Consider the following 25,093-nt stretch of genomic DNA (forward strand, 5'->3'; position numbering starts at 1 on the left):
TTTGGACAATGCTGAAAGTCTAGAAAGTAGTAACCAAGTGCTCTTTTCAGTGACAGAAGTTTATTACAATAATCTTCTGATCAACAGAAACAATGTGTCTTGAAGAGACATTTCTTTTCTCATTCCCAGAAGGTCTCTTAGTAGGCTCAAGGCAATAATGGGATTGAGAGGTCAACTGGCAGGTTTTAAACAGGTTTTAAATATTCCTAAGTGAGAAGTGGGGTAGGATCTGCATTTGGTCACATCTCCTAGAGCTGATCTGGACAGACTCATCTCTCCCAAGAAAGAATCTGTGTTCTGTTCACCCTGGAGTGGAATTCACAGTGGCACCTGATTCACAGTGCTGCCATAAATCTTCAGTGGGCACAGAATCCACCAGGAGTTAGATGGACAACAATCAATTCCCCATCATTTATCTGCAGGTGTTCACAGGAAGCATCAGGAGTATTTACAGTCAAGTAAACTATATCTTTGTAGGCCAAAGAGGCTACCATAGTGAAGTCGACCCTTTGACCATTGTTCAGCATGGGCATAGAGATGGGACTTCGACTCTTTCGGAAGTGAAGGTTGATCTTGACCTCCTGGAAAAAGGAGCCCTTCATGTGGATGAGATAAAGCCCATCACAAGTGATGGTAATTGAGCTGTTCTTCATCTCCATGGTTTGATACTCATTCCTGGGTAGGCTGAAGAACAGTCTCCCATTCTCACATCCTAAAAGGAATTGAAAACAAGATTATTCCTAAGCAAAATATGAGGAAAGAATCTTCCAGAAAAACTAATAGTGAAGGAGATTTTGGAAAGAAAGCAAGGGAGCACTGTAATGTACCAATGTCTGGAACCTGCTATTTCCATGAACAGAACGGAGAGGTTACAGCCATTGTTACCTCAGACATGTGGCATGAAAGACAGGTTCCTTTACTCTCCATCCCAGTAAACAGAGTGCAGCAAAGGTTAGAAGTGGTGAGGCAACAGGGCCTTCATTGCCTTGGTCCTGCCAGCCCTTATTAGTTTGACTCAAAGCAACTGCACTTAACCATTTCCTGCACCTTCCCGCAAGACTGGACCATGAAATAAAAATTTCTCACATGGCCCCCGGGAATCAGATTCACTGACAGCAATATTGGTGGTCTTTGCCAGCCGTCAAGTCAGCTTAGTGATGCAGCCAAGCCCAGGGTGCAGATGGGGTAAAAATGGGCTCAGTCCCATGAAACAGGAAGAAAGAACCCAGGGACACAGCTTTGTTTCTTCTTCATCTTCCTTCTATCTCCTATAACTAGCATTTCCTGGAAGGTAGCTTGGGAAGAGTCACTGCCACAGACAAAGAAAAGGGGGAGGGAAGGAGGAGGAGGAGGAAGAGGAGGAGGAGGAGGAGGAGGAGAAGGAGGAAGAGGGAGAACAGGACAGCTTTGGTAGCTCTGTGCTGGGCCTTTCCAGAAGCAAGACCCAAAGCCTAAGCGTCTTGCATTCTGCACCAGCCTGAATATCATCTTGAAGGGCTGAGCAACACCTACTCTGCCCATGCTCCTTGGTGATGGTAAATAACAGGTCCCCAGTGCTGCCCCCAATTCAGGAGCTGAACTTTGAATCGAAAATAAGAATGACTTATTAAAGCGAAACGTACTTCCCGTTCAGCTCAGCTAACTTAATAAATACTCGAAGACTCATATAGAAACTTCCAGTGGTTGGCAGTGATCAAGGACCCAAGTGATACTCTCTTGATCAAAGCATCAGTTTTTCTTCATGCAGGGCCTCCCCAGGTATTATCATGTTTCAGAGTAGAACTGGCAGGTGTCTTCCAGCCTTAGAATCCTTAGATGAAGACAAAATGAAATCCCTACCCTAAATCATTTCTGGGAGGATTAAGAAAGGCATGTTAAGTACAGAGGCAGGAACTGCTTTGATTATCAATCCCTTTTTTCCTGAAAAAAAAATAATATTCAGACCCCAACAATTTGGGAATGAAACACTTGCCTAAGGGAAATGGCAAAGCCTGTGTTCTAGGAAAATTAAGATACCACAGAAAAGATCCTATTTAAAGCATGAGTACAAGGCTTTGCAGACAATTCAGTCAGTAAGATGAAAACCTGAGTTCAGTTCATCGTGTTCTCTCTCTCTCTCTCTCTCTCTCTCTCTCTCTCTCTCTCTCTCTCTCTCTCTGCTCTCGCTCTCGCTCTCGCTCTCTCTCCCTCTCTCCCTCCCTATCTCCCATGCACGCACACATGCACACACACACACACACACACACACACACACACACACACACGGGAAAAGGCACAGTGACGACTACAATCACAGCTCTGAGGAAGCAGAAGCAGGTAGATCCCTGAAGCTTGTTGGCCAGCCTGCTGTTTGGCTGAATCTGTAAGTTCCAGATTCAGTGAGAGACCTTGTCTCAAAATAGAAGCCAAAGAGCAAACAAGGAGGATGCCCAGTGCCAACCTCCACATGCACATCACATACACACGTGCACTCATAAACACAGACACACATGTGCCACACCGATACATACACACACACACATGTGTACTCGTAAACACAGACTCACATGTGTCACACCAATACATGCACATCACATACACATACATGCACTCATAAACACAGACACACATGTGCCACACCGATACATGCACATCACATATACACACATGCACTCATAAACACAGACACACATGTGCCACACCGATACATGCACATACACACATGTGCACTCATAAACACAGACTCACATGTGCCACACCGATACATGCACATACACACACATACACACACGTGCACTCATAAACACAGACACACATGTGCCACACCGATACATGCACATACACACACACGTGTACTCATAAACACAGACACACATTTGCCACACCAATACATGCACATACACACACACATGTGTACTCATAAACACAGACTCACATGTGCCACACCGATACATGCACATCACATACACACACATGCACTCATAAACACAGACACACATGTGCCACACTGATACATGCACATACACACACATGTACTCATAAACATAGACACACATGTGCCACACTGATATATGCACACACACACATGCACTCATAAACACAGACACACATGTGCCACACCGATATATGCACACACACACACATGCACTCATAAGCACAGACACACATGTGCCACACCGATATATGCACATACACACACACATGCACTCATAAACACAGACACACATGTGCCACACCGATACATGAACATATACACACATGTGCACTCATAAACACAGACATACATGTGCCACACTGATACGTACATATCCACACACACATGCACTCATAAACACAGACACACATGTGCCATACCAATACACAAAAGAACTACATAAAGATAATTTTTGGAATACTTACTGGTAACTTGTGCTCGGAGACTTTGGATTGGAGGATGCTTCACCTAAAAAAGAGGAAAAGATGGATATTTACAAAAAGAAAGGTGAAATTGGTACAGCAGCTCACAGGAAAAAAACCCTTGACAAAACACAGCTGCATTTTCTTTGAGAATTTGACCCAGACTTACTATACACCTTTGTTTGCTACTACTACAATATCTCCTCTGGTAGGTATTTCTGCTCTATCATGCAAGCATCTGAAATCTGGCTTCATTCTGCCAAACTCTTCTTTGGTGCCAAACAATTCTCCCATTTAAATTGTAGCACTCATTAGAAAGTCCCTCATGGGCACAGACTCCCAGAACACTCTAGCAGAAAGTTCCAGAAGCTTCTTGTATGTGCTCTCTTCCACAGGAGCAAACACATCCTGTTTTCAATAGGCTAAACAACCTGCTCTAGCCCTTCAAAACACAATATGTTTGCATACATCTGGTTTATTTTATTTTAGTTAGTTATTGTGTGTGTGTGTTCATATTTTGTGTGTGTGTGTGTGTGTGTGTAGAAGTCAGAAGACAACTTCAGGAGTCAGTCTCTCATTCCATCATGTGAATTCGGCATATCAATTTCAAGCCCTTAGGCTCAGTAGCAAACACCAAGAACCCACTGAGTCACTTTGCTGGACCTTTTAAAAAAGAAGTAGTTTCTCATTAATTATCCCTATGTATTATCTGTGATTGTGTGTGTGTGTTTGTGTGTGTGTGTGTGTGTGTGTGTGTGGCCTTGGATCTTTCCTTTCACTTCAACAACTTGAAAAACCTAACACAAACCAAGTCAGCACATGAGAACAAGAAGTAAAACAGTAAGGAGAAGCTTGGTGATAAAAACACACATGACTTGGTAGCCAAAAAGACAAAGAAACTCAAAATGGAGCAAAGTCAAAGATCTATGAAGTGAAAATAACAAGGGCAGAACCATATGTAAAGAATATTCATGTCCCTAAAAAACCAGAAACATTCCTGTACGTGCTGAGTAAACCAAAAAGAATGCACCAAGAAGCCAGGTACAAAGGTTGTCTCTGGGAAAAATGATTAGAAGTCTGAGGTTAGGAATAGTAGGGACCCTTTATACTACATGGTGTACTCCCTACTAACAAAGAAAATAGAGAGAAAAAATGCCCATGGCTCCTGCCAAGAACAACAGCCACAAGGTTATTTTTGGCAGAACGCCCTATCAGAGGCATGGGAGAAATTTGTTTTCGTGCCCTGAGCAGTGGAATCCCTACTTCCCACTCTCCTGGCAGACTAGTAGCCTCAGTCAAGAGGATTTCACTGGGGACTCCCTCACACAGATGAGGAATCCCCTACTTCCCTTTTAAATATGATCATGGGCCTCCGTGAGCTAAGATCAATGGGCTGCATAGGGAGGAGGGAGGGCTTTCCCAAGCCCTGCCAGTCCCTGGGCTAAAGAACAGCAGTGATGCAATATGGTGAGCTTGTGGAGAGAGTGTTGACTTGGATAGCAATGTGAGTCTTGCCTCGGACCCCTTGCCTGCTGCTTCTGTGTGCTTTAGGAAGTGTTCTAGAAGAAGACCTCCAAAAGACCCATTACCCTCACCACTACAATTCCCTAGACAAAGAATGTGCTCTGGGGCTGGTTGGTACCAGTTCCCATTGTCAGAAGTGGTCTATATAGGGGCACAAGGCTTAACACAACATGTATCTCCTGGGTTTTGATACCAGACAAGCAAGTACTGGGTGGTCTGAGATTAAGTATCACAAGCTCCCTAGGAATCAGATTGTCATGTTTAAAAATCACTACAACATAATGGACATCAATTTCAGCACACACACACACACACACACACACACACACACATTCCCCCCAAACAACAATAACAACAGGTAAACAAGCAAACAAAACTAGTCCAGTGTGATGGCACACACTTTTAATGCCAGCACAGAAGGTAGATGGAGCTTATCTTGATCTAAATATCAAGCTCCAGGTCATCCAGAACTACCTGTTAAGATGGTTCTCAAAACACAAAAGCAAAACACAAAAGCAGGCAGCTACAAGTTAATGAGCTACCTGCAAATGAAAAGAACAGGAAGTTTCCCAGTTCACAAATTGACTTCAAGCTCTCAGAACTCAAGGCCCTTATGAGTTTATTTCTTCCTTTTCTTTTTCTTTCTTTTATTTTGTATGGTGCCAGGGATTGAACCCAGAGCCTTTCACATTCTAGGAAAGTGCTTCACCAGCCCTTCTAACCCTTCTAAAAGCTTTTTGGTTTGAGACATTATCTTGTCAACTTTGAACTCGCTAGGTGCATAGTTTAATTATTTTGTCTGACTTTGCAAAAGACTCTAAAGGGTTCCTCTGTGTGTGTGTGTGTGTGTGTGTGTGTGCGCGCGCGCGCGCGCACGCACGCGCACGAGCTAGCATAGATTTCTTTTTGTTGCCTTGATGTTGTAGGGGTAGCAATGACCAAAGGGGGCATCTTCTGAGACTGAGATATTAAGAGGCAGCCAGGAAAGCCATACGTGACTTCCTCTACTGATTTCATCTACTGCAACCCCTAACATCCTGTTCCTTCTCCCAAAGGTCACCTAGAGTGGAAATTTGCATATTCTCAGAGGTCCCTTAGAAACAACAATTTAGCGAGTTCAGTTAATTTTATGGAGTGGAAAAAGGTGATCCTTCCTGCTCCCAGAGCTTTCTGCTCTAATTCTTCACACCTGCCCAATTGCCCAGAGACAGCCCCACACTGCCCAGGGACAGTCACCCCTACTCTGCCCAGAGACATCCCCACATTTCTCAAAGACACTCCCACACTGCCCAGAGACATCCTACACAATTCAGAGATATCTCCACAGTCCCAAAGTCAATGTCATGCTTGGCCTGACTACAACCTCACTCTCAAGTTTCACACATACCTTTGGGCATCTTATGATTAATCAATCTTTTCTTTGGTCCTCTTTCCCTTAGATGAAGAACCAGATAGGACAAGACAAACTACAGATTGATTGGCTTCAAATTTGGTTCAAATTGTGACTTTTCCAGCTTCATGAATTTGGAAAAGACATAAACTATTTCTCAGCTTTCATACAGATGACTATAAGGTTTCACACTGCAACTGGAATGCCCCAAGAGCTAACAATGTAGTTTAAGGAAAAAAACAACATTAACTACCCAGCAGTTTGCCTGACACAAAGGCTTCTGTATTTCCAGATTGTCTACCTATCTGCTTCTGCCCATCGGAATCACAACCCAAGCCCAAATCAAACCCTTGATGCTTGACAGCTGTATCCCCATTCCAGCTATCTTAAGACACCTTATTCATACTTTGAGGCATGACTGGGCACACTATCTTACTGACTACATTTTTTTCTACTTGCTTGTGGTTTAAAATAGAAAATCCTTGTCAACTTGATCTCTTTTGTTTTCACTATTCAAAGCACCAAACTCCAAATCGCTGTAAACACTTTCATCCCTTCTGTTCCCTGAATTGCCAACATTATTCTTCTCAAACAATTGCCTAAACTGCAGTTATAACCACCAATACTTGAAAGCAATCAAAAGTTCTGGAGAAGATAAAACTATGAAGCAGCCACAAGGTGACCATTATTTTCAGCGCTAACAGGAAGTGAAAAGCTGTGAAGAAAACTACACTTTGTAATTTGTGTAAAAGAACCATCAAAGATGACTACACTTTGTGTGGTTCCAGTTGTAAAACATTCTGGTTGAAACAAATCTATGAAGACTAAAAGATCTGGGGATGCCTGCAGTTAGGAACTAGGGGCCTAGGGAGCACTGAGTAGGGGCAACACAGAAGATGTTTGAGGATGGTGAAGCCATAATGGGGAGATATATGCCATTACACATTAGTCAAACCGTAGAATATAGAAAGTACAATATCAAAAGTGAACCCTAAAATCAATCTTGAATGATAATATCATCAATGGCTATACGTTTCATTTCCCCCTACTTAGAATATTTTGATGTTACCTTTAGAAAATTGCTTTTATCTTGCTGATTTTCAGTTTCTTATTGTGAAGTGGGAATAGAAAAAGTTTATTGTCTCAGAGGGCTAGTGTTAGGTTGAATGAGATAATATGTGTGACTGGTCATGACTTGACATGAAATATTTAAGGGGTCAACAAATATCAGCTATTGTTCTTTGATACACAGAAAACAAGGTCAATGTAATTTTATGGTTTATTCTCCATATATTGTTGGATATGTAAAAACTTAAAGAATAAAATAAAACTGCCACAGTCCTTGAATCAAGCTCTCTGACTATCTGCAACCCAGAGAGGACCTAGGCTTCATGAGAAAGTGTTCCAGAAGCATCCAAAGACATCTGGTCTACCCCACATAATGAACACCATATCTGAATACCAAGAAAGAACATTTCCAGACACCAAGAAAACTGGGAGATATGCTAGAGCCTAGAGCCAGAGGATTTCCACATAATCACAGCTTACAAATCAGATTTTCCTTACTCTTCAAAGTGTGAAGGTCTCTCATTATCCTCACAGTTGACAATCAAACTCCAGAATCAACCAGCAGTGAACACAGCCTGGGTTTTAAATAGGATTGTCTCAGAAGTAAAAAAAAAAAAAAAGGTACAGAAGAAGCCATCTTTTGTTCAAGATAATATCTCAGAGAAAGAAATTAGAGCCCATGGAAGTGAAGGGACTTGACTTCTGCCCCAAAATCCACTACAATTTTTTATTATATTGTCCAATAATTTTTCATCTTCCCTTGTTTGGGTTGCTAGGGATTGGGACTGAATCCAAGGTCTTGCACATGTAAGACAAGTACTCTACCACTGAGCCATAACCCCTGCTGTCTGTCTGTCTGTCTGTCTCTCTCTCTCTCTCGTGTGTGTGTGTGTGTGTGTGTGTGTGTGTGTGTGTGTGTGTGTGTGTGTGTCTGTGTGTCTCTCTTATCGAGACAATTTCACTAAATCACCCAGGCTGGCCTAGAACTTACTTTCTATCCCAGGATGCCTTTAAATTTAGATCCTCCCACCTCAGCCTCCTAATTGGAGACTGTAGCTTTATAGCACCAGACTTGACATCAATTTTCCTGCACATACAAATGTGAAGTGAAGAGGTACTGCCTTAAAGATTATATTAATATTCCAGGCCATGCTCTTGTATCCACTTCAGCCCCAATGCTGAAGAAGCAAAGTTGCCACACAGCACATTGTCAATGACCTCATTGTGATGGCACCCAGGGAAATCCTAGCATTCATGCTTTCTCCTTGGGTATCATATCTGTTATAGATGAAGAAAATAAGGACAAAAGACAAGAAGGGGGAAGGAGGGAGGAGGAAGAAAGGAAGGGAGGGAAGGAGGTAAGAAGGGAAGGAGGGAGGGAGGGAGGGAGGGAGGGAGGGAGGAAGGAAGGAAGGAAGGAAGGAAGGATGGAAGGAAGGAAGGAAGGAAGGAAAAACTTTGAATTTCTGGGGAAATTTGTGGGAAAAAAGTAGAGATATTCAACTTATTCTCAAAGCCCAACTCAAAAGGTCTGGATTGCCAGGCATGGTGGCACATGCCTTTAATACCAGCAGAGAAGCAGACTTAGGTGGATCTCTGTGAGTTCAAGGTCACCCTGGTCTTTATGGCAAGTTCCAGGCAAGTAAAGGCTACATAGTGAGACCCTGTCTCAAAGAAAGAAAAAAAATCTGGATAAGCCAGGGGTATGCATTCTACAATCCAAGGTTCACAGTTTGAAAATCACTAAATTGTCAGCTTCTGAAGGCCAAAATCCAGAGCGAAGATTTTTAAATACGACCTGTGGGGGGGGGGAAAACTGTTACTCAGGAAATGTTTGCTGTTCCCAGAAAGTTACTCAATAGTTGAAGAATGATATGATTATCATATTAGTTGGTAGTTTGGCTAAAAGCAAAGGCAGGTTATTAAGAATTGCTCGACATAATGATATCAGGTTATAGCCATTTTGAAAATAGCACAATTTTGTTTTTCTTTATCCCTGAATAAAATTCCATTATATAGATAAACTATTTTGTCTTTAACCACTCATCTGTCATTATGTTAAATGAAATAAGTCAGATCCAAAGTTTTCTCTAGTAATGTGGGGTCTATATTTATGTGTAGCACACATAAATTAAAGTTTTAAAAAAGAGCCAGGAAATTAATCACAGTACCTGGGAGGCATAGGCAGGCAGGTCTCTGTGAGTTTGAAGTCAGTCTGGTCTACATGATGAATTCCAGGACAGCCAGGGCTACTCAGTGAGAGAGAGAGAGAGAGAGAGAGAGAGAGAGAGAGAGAGAGAGAGAGAGAGAGAGAGAGAGAGAGAGAGAGAGAGAGAGAGGACCTTGAGAGGGGAAGGAGAGTATAAAAGAGGGAGTAAAGAAATATATATGTGACATGAGAACAGAAGTCGGAACCATTTGATAATAGGAAAAGGACCAGCAAGGGCCAGGAGAAGGGAGTGATGGTAAAAGTCAGTGAATAAGGCAAATAACAACAAAGTATAATGATATAAATACATAAAATTATAAAATATATAAAAACGCCTCGGTGAAACATTTTGTTTTGTATGTCAACTAAAAGAAACTGATAAAAATGAAAATAATTTAAAACTAAAAATAAATATTATTATATGACAGTCATTATACTCAAATTTGGCTTGGGCAAATTTATATGCCATTCATAATAGTAGTCTCTCTCTATGAAACTATCAACAAGCAATGTATTTCATGGAGTTCCAGAAAATGAGAACAAGATTATCACCTGGTTTGGTACCATGAGGATCTAGGTTTGAAAAAATGAAGACTCAGATCAGCAAAAGACATTCTACTATGAGCTGAAGGAAACACCTACACACAAGGCCATCCTGTTTGTAGTTAAGAAAAGGGAAAGCAACAGTGCCTTTTTAAAATCGCCCCATGACACATAACAACTACTTGTAGTTAGAAATCGGAAACTGAGACTCAATGCTGTTTAGAACTTGTTAAGAAGTAAAAGGTACTGAGTTCAGAGATACAGTAGTTACTCTTCTCTTTACTCCAGGATTCCTTAAAAATAAATGGCTCATAAAAAGCATTTATCTGGAGTACAAGATTGATTTGAAACTGTTTTAATCATTATTAAATGAGATCAAAAATTTTAATTTGGGGATAACTGTCAAAATACTCAGATATAAAACAACCAAAAATTCTCCAAAAGTAACTCCTCAGACAGACGCCCCTGTGGGCTCTCAATGTAGATTCCATCAACAGCAGCAGCAAGTAGGCTCTGACTGAGTGTACCTATCTGAGAAGGTGATAACAAGCCCACAGACAAGCTCAAAGTGGGTGAATGGAAGACTTGGAAATAGAGCATTTCTTGACATGTTCAATAACATATATGGGAGAATCCAATGTATGGTCCTTCTCCAGCTGCTCATACCATGTCCACAGGAAGGTGATAGCGTTTCAAGAGATTATCTTTGGAGAGCGTGAGCTTCTGATTCTGACTCAATGGGATGTGACATAATACTGTTGACCTTACAGTCATCTGGCATTTGTCTGGAAGAGGGGTAACTGTGCCAGGAGCAAATGTTACTCATCAAATATGAAACCAGGAAGTAAGCTCTGCAGTCATATGTGGAGCTTGCTATTCCTCACTGAATATCAGGGTACAATGTGAAGATCTCGAGGGGGCACATGAATTAGCTGTGAGTCACTTGAGGCAACTGAGAAATCTGAGACTGTTCCCTTAATGCACCATGCCACCTCCACAGTGACAGAGTTGCTGTTTCCACCTTGAACTTCTACCATCGGAGGAGAGCTGAGAGATCGTGACAGCACAGCCTAGTCAGTTCTTAGGCTGTGTCTCAAAACAGAAAAGTGGGGTTTCTCACACATCTACACTACAGTGGACCGGGAGGGTAGAACTCTCTGCTTCAGGATTTGCTGAGTACTTCATGGAAGCAGCCTGTTGCAAAGAATAGACTCTGCTTCTGATCAAAACGACCCAGAACTTCATAAGGAAGGGATTGGGAATAGAAACAGGCAAAATCTTGGCCAAGAAATCTTTAATATTCATAAGAACTTATCCCTAAAGTTACATTCTCTTAGAGACAAAGGCAGTGGCTTTGTAAACCTTGCTTTAAAAAGTTTATAGCGCTTTCTGTGAACATTAATTCTCTCCCCCACCCAAAACTTCTTTACATTCACCCTGAACACCTCTACCAGAGCCTTTTCCATGCAACCAACCTCTCCTTAACTCAGCTTTGCCTTCTTCCCTCTACACAACCTGCTGATAACCTAGTGGCCTCCTCTTCATCATTCCCACTCTTGTCAAACCACTTAGTGCTGGCTGTATGTGGCTCCCTAGAACTCCCATGTCCTGTCCCAGAGAACATGTACTGTGGTTTCATCGTCTCTGGTTCGCAACAGTAATCTCAGATATTCAACCAAACAACAAAAACAGCCAAAAGTATCCATGGAGCCTGAACACTAAAATACATGAAGAAATGTGTAACTGAACTAACACACTAATTCTTTGTATTTACAAAGGGAAGATATTATTGTACTAGGATTTCCCGCACCAAATTAACTGAGGGATTCCTCACGTAACACTGACAGAGGAATCTACCAAAACACTATTCTCTTCCTCCCCTTAGTGATTGAGAAAGTCTCCACTAAAATATTCTTGCACTAGGTTAGTATCTAAGCAACTAGAAGAGCATGGTTACAATTTACCCACTGTATCAGCACATTTCCTGCCAGGTCTTAAGCATAACAGCATTCAGTCATTACATTTGCTGACCTGAGATAGCGCTTCATCTTTCAGACCAGGCTGGAGCTAGGCCAGCAACTATGTAGTCACATAAAAGGTGACAATATCTCTTGTAACACTGTACATTGCCCAACACTGTACATTGTTGAAATTGTCCTGGACATCTTTTACTATAAGGAAAGCAGCAGAAGTACTACCACTAGTGTCTTCTACTGGGAGTCAATCACCTATTTCTAATCTCACATAGTATATTAGAAGGGACAGCAGCCTTAAGATGGCAACCTAGTAAAGCAAATTGGGCATTGGACTAGCAGTAGGGATTTCCTGGTTTCTGTGCTGAGTCTAGAATAAGTCCTTTCCCTCTCTGCCCTTCTAATATCCTCATCTCTTTGTCCAACCCCAATCAAACTGACCAGACTGCAGTGCCTAATGACAGTGCCATTGCAGAAATTCATTAACTCATGTCACAGAATCCAAAGAGTAATCTCCAAACATTATGTGACAAGAAAACCTCCTGTACCACACAGATCGCCTCTTCCTCTCGAGGAGAGCTCCCTCTGGTAAGTAATGAACGCTGATGGTTGTACCTAGAGCAGTGAGGTGCCTAGATTCATTTGTATGAGACTTGTTAAGAGAAGCTTTTTCCTTGCTAGCCGCTTTGGTTTATCCCCCGCCAGTCGCCTGGGCTCTGCCGCGCCAGCCTGGTTCTAGAGCCGCATTAGTCCCAAATAAACACACAGGAGGCTATATTAATTATGAAGCTGTTGGCCTTGTTTGTCTCTTACTGGCTAGCTCTGCCTTAAGTAATTACCCCATAATTGTTAATCTAAGTATGTTTCTTACCGGAGAATAGTCCCGGGCTTCCTACCCCATGCGGTTACATGTCGACTCTCTTGTGTTTCCCCTTCCCAGAATCCTCCTCGACTCCTAGTCCCTCCTATCTAGGTTTTCTATTGGCCAGACAGTACTTTATTGACAAATGCACAGGCAAATAACAGGACTTCCCCAACATCTCCTCTTTTCTGTTTAAACAAAAGAAAGGTCTTAATTTTAACATAGTCAAATTGTATATGACAGAACAGTTATCAAGTAAGAACACAGTTACAACATTTTGTCTATTAACATTTAGCAAGATCTAAAGAAAATATCATCCATCCCATCCTTGTGAGTCCAAAGTCCTATATGTAGCTTATCTTTTATCATAACTAAGGAAAACTATAATTATAACTATCTGTCTTCAACTCCATCAAAGACCACAGAAGGATAATATATAAACACTAGGATTGACAGAGGTATCTTACTGCCTGGACAGTCACCTGAAGTTCCTCTGTAACGTTGGGGCATCCATCTTCAGCCCATATGCCACAATGTGTCTGGAACACTTCTCAGCAAAGCAGGAAATTTCAAACTGTCCATCTGCATTGGCAGTCTATCATTCATGTTTCTTTGTCCTGCAGAAAGTCTCGAGGACTCTTCCATGAAGCAGGAACCCTGTAAGACTGAGTTCAGCATTCACTTTCCTGTGGGTCCTGCATGTCCAGTTTATACAGCAACAGTCAGTCTAGGCAAGAGCAGTTTCTTGCCCAAATGGCTAATCTTGCCATGTTGAAAGCAAACTCCATAACGAGTTTCTTCGATGCCCATTTTCCTCTCATAATTGGTGCTGCCAGGAGCAGACATTTCTCATTGTCAAGAAAAACCCTAAACCATTTTAAATGCCATTTTCTGAAGGTCTTTGAAAGGTTTGAAGACTATCTATCTGTCTCAAATACATCTCTATATATCTAGAAAACCTAACTTACCTAACTATAAATTCTGACTATTAAAAGTAACTATCTATAGTCTGTATTCAATTATGCATTATGTTTTAAAAGATCAGTATAAGCACAATACTTAATCAAGAGGAGAAATATAAGCATCACAAAATTGACCTTGAATTTGTATCAATAAATGAAAAACAATACCCATACCATAATTCCCCTTTTTACCATTAAAAGGAGATTGGTTGTGATCATTAACCAATTATAAACAATCCCATTTAAATGAAAACAAAGATTTAAAAACAAGATGGGAATTGGGACGTCGCTCATTCCAAACTGCTTCCTGCTGGAAGGGGGCGCTGTTCATACCATGGGGATCATGACAAAACTCAGAAACCTGTATAAGTCCGTATTTTCGGGGTCTGTAAAGCTGCATCATCTTAGCTGTCTCAATAGTTGGAACACCTGGTCCACTGCTTCCGGGGGTCTTGGTTTGTCAAACCACAGAAGTCTGGAAGAAATCCTCAGATTTTTATGTTCTGTGGAAACATAAATTAAAACTCCTTTTCCGAGTAACATATCCTTATACTTAAATTTTGAGGTCAAGGCATTTTCAGAAGATATAAGTTGAATTAATTTAGCAGCATTTATAATCACGTGTACTTCAGTAGCTGTTCCTTCCTTAGCAATGAAAAAACTGAAAAACATAATAGCGTACAGTATCCAGACTGTCTGTGTATTTTCCATCTTTACGTGGCTTATTTATTTATCTATGATTACTTTATTTCTTTCACTTTTATTTATTTTTCTCTGAGACAGGGTTTCTCTTTGGAAACCTGCCTGCCTCTGCCTCTGGAGCAATCCTACCGGCGTGCGCCACCACAACGCCGGCTTTTGTATTTATATACCACTTTGCCGTTTCATTTTCTCTCTCAATCTCATGTATATTTTTAAACACACTGTAAACCTTTAGAAGTTTTTCTTTATCCAAGTCTGACTTTACTGTAAATCTTTATGTTTTTCTGGCCACGTGTCTTATCTGTAAAACCGCGGCTGTTTTAAACTGCCGTTTCAAGATGGTGGGCGTAAGCGTGACTCCAGCTTACCGCCTCAGTCCATGCTGACATCCAGCAAAAGCTGCCACTTCCAGCTGTACGTACACACCTTTCAATCGTTAGTAGAGTCTCTTAAAACAACCTTGCTGTTTTTTTTTTTCTTTTTTTTTTTTTTTATGCCGAGTCAGGAAGACTCTGGCGAGCCACGTGAATCTCGGCTTATCGATAGCAAAACAGAGCACACCTGAGAAAAATGCTGCTACCAAAATCTGTGCTTCTCTCCGTTCTTCTGTTTCTAAAATTCCTTTAAAGCTTTTGTCATTCTGCGTGGAAATTCATCATCCCACTCCTGATCACCATTTTGTTAAGAGAAGCTTTTTCCTTGCTAGCCGCTTTGGTTTATCCCCCGCCAGTCGCCTGGGCTCTGCCGCGCCAGCCTGGTTCTAGAGCCGCATTAGTCCCAAATAAACACACAGGAGGCTATATTAATTATGAAGCTGTTGGCCTTGTTTGTCTCTTACTGGCTAGCTCTGCCTTAAGTAATTACCCCATAATTGTTAATCTAAGTATGTTTCTTACCGGAGAATAGTCCCGGGCTTCCTACCCCATGCGGTTACATGTCGACTCTCTTGTGTTTCCCCTTCCCAGAATCCTCCTCGACTCCTAGTCCCTCCTATCTAGGTTTTCTATTGGCCAGACAGTACTTTATTGACAAATGCACAGGCAAATAACAGGACTTCAGAGCTGTCAGCATGTGCTCTGAAGGAAAATGAGGATGGTGAAGGGTAAAATCATCATATTACAGCAGTGGGAGAATGATGATGGTGACAGTGATAATAATGCCATTGTGAACTAAAGATTTTCAGCTAATGAACAGAAGAGAAACCAACTGCCTAGTGCAAGAGGCAAGAATCCTCACTTTTTAAATCTCAACTGAAAAGCAAAACAGTTGTAGCCTCCTTCAAAAACCCTTACTAAGTATCTCTGCCAGGCTTGGCTAACAGGTACTTGTCACATGCCCCACTGTTCTCATTTAACTGCCTTCTTTCATCACTGGGCTATAAACTCTATTAGAACAAGGAGGACCACGTCTTTCTTGTTCACCATTGTGTCAGTGCCTGGTAGGAAACCGATGCTCCACGAACATTAATTTTAGAAAATGAATAAATGGTTACAGTGGGTTGGACAGCGTGCCCTTCAAATGCATGTCTGCCTAAAACTCAGACTGTGTCCTTATTTGGAAATAGATGTAGAGTTTTTACAGATATAAGTAGTCAAAATGAACCAAAGAAACTCAGAATAGCAGTAAGCAGGCTAAGCCATCTCTCCAACCCTGAATTCTAGATTCTTTTGAACCACATTTAACCAGACACTGAACCTACTAACACTTCACAGCTTCATAAATTTTCCCTTCTATCTGCTTTTATTCTCTACTACAGCTATAAACAGCTCTTAATTAGAAAGCTATGTTTAAAAAGAAAGAGAGAGAGAAAGAAAGGAAACAAAACTCTTTCCAAGGTGGATTACTTAATTCCCAGATTTTCAATACAGAAATCACGTTTATGGAGCTATGATTAATCTTAATATGGCATGCTTGCTGAGTTATGAGGTGTCTGCATTTATCCACACACACCCACTACAAAGTAAACGATTATACGGCAGTGTGCTTATGTAAATATGTCCATGAATAGCAATAATAATCTTGGCATTTGAGAAGCTCGGTACTCAAATGAGTGATCGTCCTAGCCAAGTTCCAATTTTAAAAGTATTAAACTCACATGCAGGGAACTGACTCAGGATAAAGAAACTGAAGGCCTGGGACAAGCCAGATTTCTGGTTCCTGGTTCACTGCGTTCTCCGTTATATTTCAACACCTCCCCCCAAAGTCTAAGATGATCTTCTGTGTTTCTGCATAAGGAAGTATTTTGGCTCTTTCATTTGAAAAGTATCAAAACTAGCAAAGCACAGGATGTTAGCGAGTCCAGTTTCAAACTAACTCTTCTGTTAATTTCACCAATGACTATAGAGAGAAAAGCATGCTGTTTCACAGCTCAGAGATTTTGTTCTCATCATTTTCTTTTTATGTGTCAAATCATAATGGCACTGCTGCAGCTCCTCCGACTCACACAATCACAAAGGATTAGTGCTCATTTTCCATGAACACAAAACCCCTGAAAAGGGAAGAAGGTAGCATGTTCTTTGAGAGTGTAGGGCACAAAGGTAATTGTTACCAAATGGAGAAGAATAAGCAAGGCAGGGTTGCTAACCCCTTGGTAAAGTTGGGTCTGCTCAATGCTAGTAACTGCAGACAATGAGCAACAAAGATCAATTCCATAGATCCAGTGTGTGTTTGTGTCAATATGTGCATTTATGTGTAACATTTTTCAGCATAATTCCCATTCACACCATTCTATCCTATTTTCAAGACTTGGGTCAGAATATACTTCCACCTGAATTGCTCAATTAGAGAATACCATCACTGTATGAGCAAGAATAATAATGTCCGGTAATGTTCCTCTGCATCTATATGAACAAGTATTTGATTCCCAAGAAGATGGTTTCGTCTTAAATGAATTTGGTTAAAAAGGAGGGCAGGCTGCCTTTAAAACATAAGGGAATGGTTAGTTTTACTGGGGTGCCCCCTAGTGCCAGGTGAGAGTAGGTTAGTTTCTGTATTGCCAGTCTTGAGATCCCATGCAAGAATGAAAATGTGGAGAATCATCAGGGTCATAACTGCCCCATTTGGCATAAAATAGAATAAATCAAGTTTCCCAGAATGATTTGCAAGCTCCTTTGCCATCCAGGCCTGCCTAAATCTTCAGCTTCATCTCCTACCTCCATTCTCTATGAATATTCAATGTCAGCCATGTTGAATGACTTATTGTTGTGCCCGCCCTCCCCCATCCCTCCTATCTGTGTAGGAAATCCCACGCTTTCCTCTAACATCAGTTGAATTATGTTATCTCTTCCCTCAGTTCTCCTGACTTCCCACACACATACCCAGACGTCTTAGGCAACCTCTTCTCCCTCCACCCCTCTTCCTGTTGTCCCTTGAGCAAGTCTCCATGTGTCTGTCACCTTTTTGCCTCACTTCAAATCTTGACCATTAATCCAAAGATTTTAAGATTAAAAACAAGTAACCATATCCAGTGCAATTTTTTATTATTATTATAAAACTTCAAACATCACCCTATACAAAAAAAATCACTCAAAAGGAATGTAAGGATAAAAAGAATTCTAATACAGGAGTCAAAATTGTCTAGTTAATTAAGTATATAGGTGATGAGCAATTTACCTGCCTTCTTTAGATTTTTATTTTTTAATAAAAGACTGTGGCTAATATCTATGCCAAAACCCAGGGTCTTTGGAACATTTCATTAATACCCACCATCAGAGCCTCAAAATGTTTTATGATGAATTAGTTCAACACTCCAGCTGTTCTTTTCTTAATTCTCAAGGAGTTGCTCAGAAAAAGCAAATTCTACTTGAATTTTAAGTTATTTTATGCATATGGTTGAATAATTTCTAAGAAAAAGATACATGTAGACATTTAAATTAAGCTAATTCTAGACAAAATGTTAAGGCAAATTCCTCTTTCCGGTACTTAAAAATACAAAATTAAATTGTTGAAGTTAGGATATGAGACATCACCAAGAAACTGAGTTCTAATTCTGGCTCTCCTTGACACAAACCACTTCTGCTTTTCCCAGAAGAAATAAGCAACAAGAAGGTGGGATTTGCTAAGGAAAAAGTCCTCAGCTCTAAAAAAGGTCATGATAAAGGTGACACAGAACTTGGAAGACTTCAACAGCCCTGGAACACACAAATATAATTCACAACGCTTCTCACAGATTTTGATGAAGTATTTGCCTAGGAAATATGAGAACCTAAATTTAATCCCCAGAACTCACATAAAAATGCCAAGCATAATAGTGTGTGCTTGTAATCCCAGTGCAGGGAAGGCAGAGACAGGAGGATCTCTGGGTCACCAGATAGTCTGGCCTAATTGGTGCACTCCAGACCTATGAGAAATGTTGTTAGAAAGTGGGAGGCATTTCAGAGTATGACGTTTGGGTTCATTCCCTGTCCTCCACATGTAATTGCCCATACACACACAGCCATGTACACAAAAGCATACATCCACACATAAACATGAATACATACATATACACATACACACCCACAAACACCACATTAAAAATAATAAAAATAAAAGGCTTCTCGCCTATTAGACCAGCTCTTTTTCTACCATTGCTTCCTAGCTACAGTTTCCAGGTAAGACTGAAGCCCAGCACATTAAATGGCTTCCCAAGGTAAGCCCAGTGTGCAGAGTAAGCAACCATAGCACTCGGCTCTATAACTCAAGTCACTGATATTCCGGAGTCTTCGTGTCTTTCCTCGTTCTAAAGGAGGTATTTTATGAACTCAGAATAGCTTGTTAAAATAACTACAGAGAGCATAGATTAAGTATAGAAAGTATATGCAGGAAAATAGGATTCCTTCCAGGCTAGTCTGAAGAGCCAAACACTCTACATTTAGGCACAAAAGTCTGAAAACACAGCTTTTCTGCTCCTGCAACCCTCCGGCCAGTTCTTTGAGATGATGTGCTCATTAGCTGCTGAGCTGAAAGGGACTTCAGTGTCCATCTCATACACCCATCTCCCATTACCAACAAGAAAACCAAGACCCAAAGGAGAACGTGAACTGTATATGAGTGAGAGCTGCCTTTTTATTGGGGGGGGGTGCATTCCAAAGACAAAAACTGCTTTTCAAATATGTGAATGAAATTTGACCCAGTAGTTATTATTACCAAATAAACTTCAAAGGAAAGTTTAGGAGCTGTAACTTGAAGAGTCTTGAAGGTAGGAAATTAGGGATAAAAAGTAAAGCAAAGAAATGGAGGAGAGGGAGGGGAAAAACAGAAGTTTTTATGTTTCAAAATACAGAACAGAAAACCCCAGTTTTCCTGGGCACAGAATAAGCTTTGCCATTCAGTTTCCCCTGACACATCACTAAAGCATATGTGTCCCAGGAGAGGTTTAATTTCATCATCCCTCACCACCTGGTCCACCCGACACCGCACCAAACATGAGTGCTTTAACGTGTCACCAGCCCCTTTGTCAAAGACATTATCTTCCCCCCTCTCATCTCTCCTCTGTCAACACAATTCAACCAAGTTCCAGGGAAAAATTTATTCCACCTATCTATGCTTTCCTCTCCTTAATAAGTGAGGCTAAATAGAATGATCCATAGCATTGCCCAGGTTCTAGAACAGTGTAAAAAAATTCTAGATAGCTAAGCCCCAGAACCTATCAAGAGCAATCAGGTTGCTTATTTCATGAGTAAACAGCTTCAATATCCAGTGTACCTCTCCTACTTTTTACTCCATTTCTGAGCCAAAACCACAGGAAACAAATTCCCTCCTAGGTTGCAGCTCACCCCAAGGACCTGGAGATGCAGCTTTGGCTGGATTCCCCCCAACCTTTATGACAGAGTTGCTGAGTACTTGAAGACAGGACTTCTATTCTTACTGTGACGTGGGTGAGACTGTCCACAGAGGCCCCAGACACCAGCAGCTTTTGCCTGTGTTTCACTTTTTGCTCTCTCCTGCCCTTGCACGGTGCTTTTGTGTGCCTAGTTACCCTTGACTGGGGTCGTGTATCCTGTCTTCATCATCCCACAGAGTAAGGAAACACACAGCCCTGTGGTTTGAAAAGGCTCAAGACTCCCTGACCTATTCAATGTACTCAGCTAGTCTATTTTTGGTTACTCTGCTTTCTTCTCAGAAGAACCTAATTCCGGTCTGCATCCTACCACTGACACCATACTCTACCCTGGCACCTTCTCCCCTAGTGCCTCCTTGTCATCCAGAGTGCTGCACAGACTCGCACGTGGAGTGGAGGGAAGAGGACCAGTATGGTGGTGTTCTATTTGGCCAAGCAGGCTTGAGCACCTCACCAGCTACATTACTGGAGTTTGTAGACACAAGCGACAAGCACCCTACATGGTTCAGTAGTCATGAACACATACACTCCAACTAGCTTCTATATACCGAAAACCCCACTTCCTGTAAACAGAGACAAGCCCAGGCATTTGCCTGGACAGTTCATCATATCCTGGTTTATTCTGAGGTAGCTGTGTCTCTGACAGACCCACTAAAAAAAATAAGTCTGTCATCCACCAGGGAAAGACTTCTTGACATAAAGCAACCACTGAGGAAATGAAAATCAGAGGCCAGATCCAACAGGGGATTCAGGGGAGTTACACAGAATTACCTTCTACAATAAAGAACTTAAAAAAACTGGGGTTTTAAAGTGGTTGTCAAAAAAAGACTATGAAATAAAGTTATTGATGCAAATGTGTGAGCTTGCTTGCCAATAAATGTACACACACATGTTGCAGCCCTTCAGATACAAGGCCAGTAATGGGGAAAGGACTTAATATTGACACCTTCAGTATTACAAAAAAAGAAAAAGTAAAAGAAAAAAACAATTTCATAAGTATCTGCAGGTACATATGATAGAATCTGTTACTTATCTCTTTTTTTTAAATATGGATTTCTTGATTAGACAGTTGCTACCAGGATGGTTAGATACATCAGTGACCCAAGGCTTCAGGGTGACAGCTCATCAAGACACATTGAGATTCTTGTATTATAAAGAAAATGATAAATAAAATTAATCTGGAAGCAGGGTGTTTCTATCCTTCAGTGTGCCCTACCACTACTGAAATAGGAAGGAAGGGGCACCAAAGGGTGTCTGACCACACGTTACATTCACCTGGTGGCGGTGGCAGGGCCCTCAACAGTTTTAGCATTCAATTATTTCCAGGTGACTGCAGCTGCTGTAACTGCCATTCAGCAAGAGCTTGAGGAAGAGCTGGTGCATCTTACCTGAGCAGGATGGAGGTGCAGGCAGATGTAGACCAGGCACAGGAGCAGCCCCACTCCCTGGATCCCAGAGACCACCATCGACAGCTTCTTCCACTTGAACCTTGGCCTTGATCCATTTTCCAGGTTCTCCTCCAGGGGTTGAACCCCTTCCCGTTCCATCTTCACAGCCTGGGTGCAGAGAAGTTGCAGATGTGGCAAAGGGGAACCCGGGGAAGGCTGGTCCTCACCACAAAGAAGACAAGGGCAAAGCCAAGCCTGTGGGTCAGAAGATAGACAAAGGTCCCAGAACCTGAGACAGCAGGCAATTGAAGGAGTGGGGCAGACTCTCTCAGTTTTAACTGCAGATTTTGCAGGCGGGGGAACTTCTATGTGACTAATCTGAATTTCCCCTTTACTTTCTTTCTTTTTTTTTCCCTCTGGGCTAACAGGGAGTTGTTTTTGTGGCATTCCAGTTATGAATTGAGTGACTTCGAAATGACAAGTCACAAACATGTGCTGTTAAGGTTCTTATTGCACCCATAAAGATAAAGATCATCTTTTTTCTTTTTTCTTCTTTTTTTTTAGCACCTCACTTATCAATCCCTCAAGGTGTCTTAAACCACAGAAGAGATTTGAGGAAAATGTTGCCCTGATACCCTTGTCTCTATTATGCAATTAATCTCAAGGCCCGTTTTACAGATTCAGAAATTAAAGGCATGCAGCTTCTTCTTGACATGCAAAAGAAAAAAGAGAAAAACAGGACAACGGATTCTGCAGATAGGTATAAAGGTGAGGTCTTATAGTTACATAACACATTGCATTAAACCAAATAAATTAGTATTTATTGAGCAACTGCTGTGAGTCAAATGCTGAGTTAAATGACCTTGCAACTATCATATGTATGCATTTCAGCAAAACTCAGTAAACACATAATTGATTTTCCTAACGTCAGAAAAAAAGCAGAAGAAAATCCTGTCCCCCCCACCCCTTCATTCCTTTTTATATTTCCCACACACATAATTGCTGCATGAGTAATTCAAGTAACCTTTGAACATTGCTATTTTCTTTGAAGTGTTGACTGGACTCAGACCCTGCTAAGTAAAAATATCTTCCCAGGGCTGGAGAGATGACCCAGTGGTTAAGAGCACTGGCTGCTCTTCCTGAGGACTGGGGTTCAACAAATTGCTCTAACATGGTGGCTCACACATCATCTCCAATTCTACCTCTAAAGGGTCTAATGCCCTCTTCTGACCTTTGTGGGCACCAGCCATGCAAGTGGTACACATACATGCAGGCAGAACATCCATATATTTAAAAAAATCAAAAACAAGAAGCTTCACAAGTGTATCCTTCCAATAGACATTGATTACACTTTCTCAGCGATGTGAGCAATGAAATTAAATAAATGTGAAATAATAATGTCATGTCCAAAATGGCAAACTATTTATTGAGTGTGTGATATGAAGTCAATAAGATAGCATAGGGATACTCAACATAACTCTCTCTCCTCTCTCTCTTTTATGAGAATGTATGTCTCATGGTTTCTCATGGAGCCTTCAGCAGATATTTAAAGAAAGAAGTAAGAGAAAAATATTCTGAATACTAGAAATATAAGAAAGTACATGGTGCTTCAAATTTTTCACAATTAAAAAAGTCATGGATATGAGGCATAGTCGAGAGAAAAACAAGTTGCAGGAAATGGAAAGTAGTTTGTCACAATATTCAACAATTTAAATAAGTTGATGCCTTCATTTTAATAATGAAGCTTTGCCTTTGAAGAACATACTGGGAGCTAAGGCGTGCATCAGGGTTTTAAAATCAGAAGTAGGACTCAGGTTCCACATAAACTACTCTGCTGCAAAGATTATCTCAGCAAAGTATGAGCAAGGCACGGGGTGTAAAGACAAAAGGTGAAGGAAAAATCAGTATTTAACTCCTGCCTTGCATAATACACAGTAGCTATAGCCAGTAACATTTTACTCATCTGTTTTCAAAAATGACTGAAAAGATGATAGGGAAAAAAACCCTGAACTCTAATAGAAACTAGACACAAGCTGTAGAAAATGCATTCATGTTGAAAATCACAAGGGATAGTCTGGCTAGGTGTGTGTGAATGTGTCTGTGCAGGTATTTGCAGGTGGGGGCCATGTGCATGTGGGGGGTACATGTGCATTGTGGGGGCATGTGCATGTGTGTGGAAGCATGTGTATGTGTGCGGAGGCATATGCATGTGGGGGGCATGTACGTGTAGGGGGACATGTGGGAGGCATGTGTATGTGTATGTACATGTAGTGACTGGAGGTCGATGGACATCAGGTATCTTCTTCAGCTGCTCTCCAACTTAGCTTTTGGGGAAAGGTCTCTGACTGAGCCAGGAGTTTGCATTTTGACTAGATTTGCAAGCATGCAAGTAGCCTCCTGTTTCAACTTCCATAGCTCTGGGACTCTGGGCATGCTCTACTGCAGCCAGCTTTGACGTGGAAGCTAGGGATCAAATTCGGAACCCCAGGTTTGCATGGCAAGTAAGTTACTGACAGAACCATTTCTCCCAAGCCTTGGGAATATTTTAAATGAATGCAGAACGAACAAAAAATAACATCTATGAACACAAACCTGTGTGGCATGCATGTAGCTTCCCTTACCATTAGCATCATGCCCCTCTGAAGAAAAACTAACAAATCCTTTCTTCTTATACACAGTGGGAACTGTAAAGCTGTTTGGTATCTGGGGCCCTGAGACTGCACAGTCATGCTGTAAGTCTCACTCTGACTTCCTCCTGCTTTGCTTTGCCTCATGTGATCTTTATTGAAGTTTAAGTGGTATCTTTTACACGTGTTTCTTCTTTCTTGACCATATTCTCTTGGCTTTTTCACAACCCTTGTGAAAGGAAGAACACACAAAAACGTGCAGACACAGAGAGAGAGAGAGAGAGAGAGAGAGAGAGAGAGAGAGAGAGAGAGAGAGAGAGAGAATTGGAAAACAAACTGGATGATTTTTTGATAGACTGTGTGAGTGTCTCAAAGCCACTATTGGGCTACTCTAGCATCTGAACACCACTGATTGAAAAGCACTGCCAATTACATCATTGGTGGCAGTTTAGTCCTGGGCAGATGGGTGGAGATTTCCATCTTGAAAACGCTTTTTAATAAAAACATATTGAACTGGCCAGGCATTGGTGGCACGCACCTTTAATCCCAGCACTCTGGAGGCAGAGGCAGGTGGATCTCTGTGAATTCGAGGCCATCCTGGTCTACAAAATGAGTTCCAGGACAGCCTCCAAAACAATACAGAGAAACC

At 41.4% G+C, this 25,093-nt stretch overlaps 1 protein-coding gene across 1 annotated transcript; it reads right to left on the reverse strand.

The window, feature by feature from the left end:
* Positions 1-318: 318 nt before the first annotated feature.
* Tnfsf4 (TNF superfamily member 4) lies at positions 319-22,054 on the reverse strand. Its single transcript, XM_005071338.4, is given in 4 exon segments — positions 319-365; positions 368-712; positions 3,379-3,421; positions 21,818-22,054. Coding segments are annotated over 4 exon segments (594 nt in total). The 5' UTR covers positions 21,977-22,054.
* Positions 22,055-25,093: the final 3,039 nt, after the last annotated feature.

The sequence above is a fragment of the Mesocricetus auratus genome, unplaced genomic scaffold (assembly GCF_017639785.1).
Source record: "Mesocricetus auratus isolate SY011 unplaced genomic scaffold, BCM_Maur_2.0 Super-Scaffold_100676, whole genome shotgun sequence".
Taxonomy (NCBI): domain Eukaryota; kingdom Metazoa; phylum Chordata; class Mammalia; order Rodentia; family Cricetidae; genus Mesocricetus; species Mesocricetus auratus.